Here is a 5,344-nt window from a genome sequence, read left to right as displayed (position 1 = left end):
TTCCAGTCAATCTTCAAATATCGTATCATGATATTATATTAATCAAATAAGATATACAAAATTATCAGGTTTGCATTGACAGTTGGGATAAGAAACATTGAGTTCTTTCTGTGGAAAGACAATGAGTACTTCTCCCTCTCCACACTCAGAGCAAGAGACAGAAATTGTTAGTATTTCACTTGAGCCAATGGTGTGTGGTTTTTCTACTTCCCAATACTAACTAGGATCATGGAGGCAATGATTAAAGGAAGAAACATTACTGAGATCACCGAATTCATCCTTCTGGGATTCTCCGATTTCCCCCAAATCACAGCGCTGCTCTTTCTTATGTTCCTCATCCTGTACATTGCAACACTGACCTGGAACCTGTCTCTTATTGTTTTAATAAGGATGGACTCCTACCTCCATACACCTATGTACTTCTTTCTCAGTAATCTGTCCTTTATAGACATCTGCTATATCACTTCTACAGTCCCCAAAATGCTTTCCAACCTCTTCCAGGAAAAGCAAACTATAAGCTTCACAGGCTGCGTAGTTCAATACTTTATGTTTTCCACTATGGGACTGAGTGAATCTTGCCTCATGACAGCCATGGCCTATGACAGATATGCTGCCATTTGTAACCCTCTTCTTTACTCATCAATTATGTCACCCACACTATGTGCTCAGATGGTGATGGGAAGCTATACAGCCGGACTAATAGGTTCTGTATCCCAGCTGTGTGCCTTGCTGCAGCTCCACTTCTGTGGACCTAATGTCATCAGGCATTTCTTCTGTGACATGCCCCAGCTGTTAAATCTATCCTGCATTGATACTCTTTTTGCACAGGTCCTTCTTGCTATATTAACAACGTTGTTTGGGTTTTCAAATGCCTTAGCCATCCTGATATCCTATGGCTATATTGTCTTGTCCATCATGAAGATCACTTCAGCAAAAGGCAGATCCAAGGCCTTCAATACTTGTGCTTCTCACCTGACAGCCGTTTCCCTATTCTACACCTCTAGTGTCTTTGTTTATTTGAGTTCCAGCTCTGGTGGCTCCTCCAGCTTTGACAGATTTGCATCTGTCTTCTATACTGTGGTGATTCCCATGTTGAATCCTTTGGTTTACAGTCTGAGGAACAAGGAAATTAGAGATGCTGTAAAGAGGCTGCAGAGGAAAATGAGATGCTGCTAATAAATGACTGAAATTTCTGACAGATGTACACTACAAAATACTTATTTATGATTAAGAAAGACTCAATTTTCTATAGACTATATGGCAATAAGGACAATAACTGATTCAATATTACTCAAATATGATCCTTGTAAGCCCTGGAGGTTCTTTTTTTTTAGTGTTACATCAGAAATAGCCTCATCTTTCATTATTTATGTACAGTATTTGTGAACCTTTCAAATTTATAACATTTGCTGCTACAATTGAAGACTTCTTATCCCTGGGTCTTTATCTTACCAAAGATGCATAGCTGAGTCTCCTTTAGCCCGTGAAACTTGTCTCACAAATGGCCCAGTGTGGCTAAAGACCTGTTGAAGACCATAGTTGTTCTTTGTTTCTGAAGAAGGAGCTTACTGTTTGAAGGAATAAAATGTTCATTGGCTTGGCTTTGCCTCCTCAAAAAGAACTACTTCTGAAAGTCAAAGTGTTTCTAACACAAATCAATGTTAATCATCTATCAAGTTTTAGGTCATGTCCCTGTCTCCTCTAGCTATTGGGTAAGTTAAAAATATGTGGACTAAGACTTCAGTAATGGTGAAGTAAATGTTTTGTCTAGAGCTATTTACCATGAGTGTGATTATTTGATTCTTGAAACCAGAGTCCAGATTTCATATTTAAATTCCAAGTGACAAATAGCAGATTCAGATACTGTGGTACTTCCTCTCTGGCATCCCATTAAATTATGGTTATTTATCCTTGGTTACATAGACAATGAGATATTACTATCAAATTTCTTCTATTATTACAATATCAGTCTTCTATCTTATGGCAGTACACATAGGATTTACTGTAGTAAATTACTGAATACTAAATTTTCTACAAACAGAAAATGCATAAAATACTATACAGGTCTCTAAAATTAAAGGACAATATAGGTATATATCAAGAGCCTACTAAGTATCCCTCAAAAACCCTGTACAGCAGTGTCTGGCAGGCACTGGAATGGCCTGTTTTCTAGAGAGTCCAGACACTTCTATCTGTTTTGGCAGGTGACAACAAGATCATGATTAGGACACAATGGCATCAGCTTGTTTCAAATCTACTTTCCTCTAGTTTCTTTGTCACTTGGGATTATACATGACAAAGCTCAAAATCACTCTTAACTCTGATGTATTTTGCACAATGAAAAAGGAGCAGAAGTGATGCAAAGATTTGTGGGAAGAAACTTTCAGATATAGGTCACACTTTGCCCTTTGTGCTTTCTCACTTTAGTACTAAGATAGGAAAAGTTGCAGGCATTGCTCTATTAGTAGAGTTATGGAAGGTGTTCAAGTTTGCTGTCGTTGGCTGACCTTGATGGATTATGAAATAGTGAACAAAATAAAGCTTTGTTATTAAGCTCTTGAGTTTTTGGTTGTTTACTCAGTATAACAGAACCTCATGCCTTTAACATCTAACTAAGTATGATCAGAAACTCCTCATACTCAACTAACCATAATTTTTCAACTCTAGTCAACCACATTATTTCACCCTCTACAGATAAGTGTTTATACCCTAGATTATTTTTATATGATGCTAAAGTTTACTTTGATGACTTATAGACAGCTAGAATTTCATAACTCTCCAATTACTCCAAGCCTGAATTTATCAAAGAATGAAAGATAATAGATTCCAAGCAAATTAATGGATCTGTATCTCCAATACCACTGATTATGTGGAATATAGTAATGATGTATGATGTGTTCTCACTGGAAATCATTCAAATTCTTAAGTTCAAAAGTATTTACTGCTTAAATTTAATTGCAAAAATAAAATAGAAAAGCAGTATTTGACCATGAATTTAATGATATAAATTTTATTTCTTTTGAAGCTAAAGATGAAATATGTAACTTAAGATTCAATGGTTGTAAGCAATAGGTATAGACATGCCAAGGTAGGCTTCTCACAGACATTGTCTTCTCTCTCAATTCCCCCAGATCTAATCCCCTAGTCACATCCTTAGTGCTGGAACAGAATTCCAAGTGTAGCCGACCTTTCGACCAATCACACTTCTGGGTCTTGCAGTCCATCCACTTCTAACCTCCCTCTCCACCTCCTCTTAGTAGCTTTATTACAGCCCCCAAACCCAGTAGGTAACCCAAGGGCTGTTGTTTCCAGGACAATAAATAGGCTGAAGGTAAACCTACACCTCTCCTCTCTGGAAATCGAGTCATACTGAAAGTGATAGAATGAAAATTCTAACATAAGGAGGTTAACAACAACCATGAAAACACAGAAAACAAATAGTCTCACACCAGCAAAATCAAAAGAAGGGAAACAAATACACATATACACATACCTTTACTGCCACCATCAACAGCAACAACAAAATAACAGGAATCAAAAAGCATTGGTTATTGATATCTTTCAATGCCAATGTTTTCAATTCTTCAATAAAAAGGTATAAATTAACAAAATGGAAGCAAAAATAAGACCCATCCTTCTGTTGCATTCAAGAAACACACCTCAACATCAATGATAACAATAACCTCAGCATAATGGGTTGGAAAAAGATATCCCAAGTGTATGAACCTAAAAAGCAAGGTTGTATAGGCATTTTTCCTATATAAAAAAAAAAATACACTTCAAACTGAAACTAAGCAAAAAGAGATGGGGTAGAACACTACATACTTGTAAAAGGAAAGTCAAAATAATGAAATTTCAATTTTTTGTTTGTTGGTTGGTTTGGTTTGGTTTTGATTTTCATTTGGTTGTTTTGTTAGCTGGTTGGTTGGTTGGTTGGTTGGTTGGTTGGTTGGTTGGTTGAAGGTTGGTTTTTTTCAAGATGCGGTTTCACTGTGTAACATTCCTAGCTGTCCTGAAATTAGCTTTGTCAAAGAAGCTGGCCTCGAATTCACAGAGGTCTGCCTGCCTCTGCCTGCTAAGTGCTAGGATTCAATCCATGTGCTACCATTCCTGTATAACATTTCAATAATTGACATCTAGTCCCCCAAAGACAAAGGCACCCAAGTTTGTAAAAGAGATACTACTGTAACTAAAATCACATATTAACACAAACAGTGATCATAGAAGACTTCAATACCCTACACTCACCACTGGAAAGATCATAATTAAACAGAGGAATACTGGAACTAACATGTTATAAACCAAACAGACCTATCAGATATGTACAAAATCTTTTACCCAAACACAAAATAATATATCTTCTCTGAACCTCATGTGACTTTCTCCAAAACTGACCACACATTTAGACACAAAACAAGTCTCAACAGAAACAAGGAAATTGAAATAACTCCCTGCATCCTGCCAGACAAACACAGAATAAAGAAGAATATTAATAACAGAAACAAAAGAAAACTTACAAATAACACAGAAATTGAATGAAAAATGTGCCAAGACAGAAATATAGAAAGAAACTAAAGACTTTCTAGAATTCAATTAAAATGAATAAATGGCATATCCAAAATTATGGGACACAATAAAACTGGTGCTAAAAGGAAACTTCATAGTACTACATGCCTACATTTTTTAAAAATGGAAATATTTCACACTATCAACTTTATAGCATACTTGAAAGCTCTAGAACAAAAATAAGTAAGCAGATCCAAAAGTAGTAGACAGCATAATCAGATTGAGGGCTGAAATCAATAAAAGATAAACAAAGAGAACAATACAAAGAATTAATGAAAGAAAGAGTTGGTTCTTTGAGAAAATAAACAAGATAGACAAACCTTTATTCAAACTAATTAATATACACAGAGAATATTCAAATTAACAAAATCAGAAGCAAAAAGGGGAACATAACAGCAAAAATGGAAATCCAGAGAATCATAAGGATAATTGTTAAAACCTGTACTTGGATGGGGAGATACCCAGGAAGTCCTTGACCCACTCAGAGGAAAAGGGGAGGGGGAATGGGGAAGGGTTGTGGGAGGGGCTGACTGGGAGGAGTAATGTGTGGCATGTAAAGTGGATAAAACCTGTACTCCAGAAAATTGAAAAACTCTAAGAGAAATGGATGGTTTTCTTGACAGGTGCCCCTTATCAAAGTTAAATCAAAATCAGGAAATAAATTTGAGTAGATTTATAACCACTAATAAAATAAAAGCAGACATTAAAAGCTCCACCACCAGAAAAAAAAAAAGAGTTAAAGACAATACTCCTCAAATTATTTCACAAAATAAAAACA

At 36.0% G+C, this 5,344-nt stretch overlaps 1 protein-coding gene across 1 annotated transcript; it reads left to right on the top strand.

Annotated features, from left to right (window-relative positions):
• Nucleotides 1-228: 228 nt before the first annotated feature.
• On the top strand, nt 229-1,176 carry LOC116101056 (olfactory receptor 5AN1-like). The gene has a single exon (XM_031384751.1). The coding sequence runs from the start codon at nt 229-231 to the stop codon at nt 1,174-1,176; it is 948 nt and encodes a 315-aa protein (XP_031240611.1).
• Nucleotides 1,177-5,344: the final 4,168 nt, after the last annotated feature.

This window comes from Mastomys coucha, unplaced genomic scaffold, assembly GCF_008632895.1.
Source record: "Mastomys coucha isolate ucsf_1 unplaced genomic scaffold, UCSF_Mcou_1 pScaffold21, whole genome shotgun sequence".
Classification (NCBI taxonomy): domain Eukaryota; kingdom Metazoa; phylum Chordata; class Mammalia; order Rodentia; family Muridae; genus Mastomys; species Mastomys coucha.
This window is presented reverse-complemented; position numbering and strand designations above follow the sequence as displayed.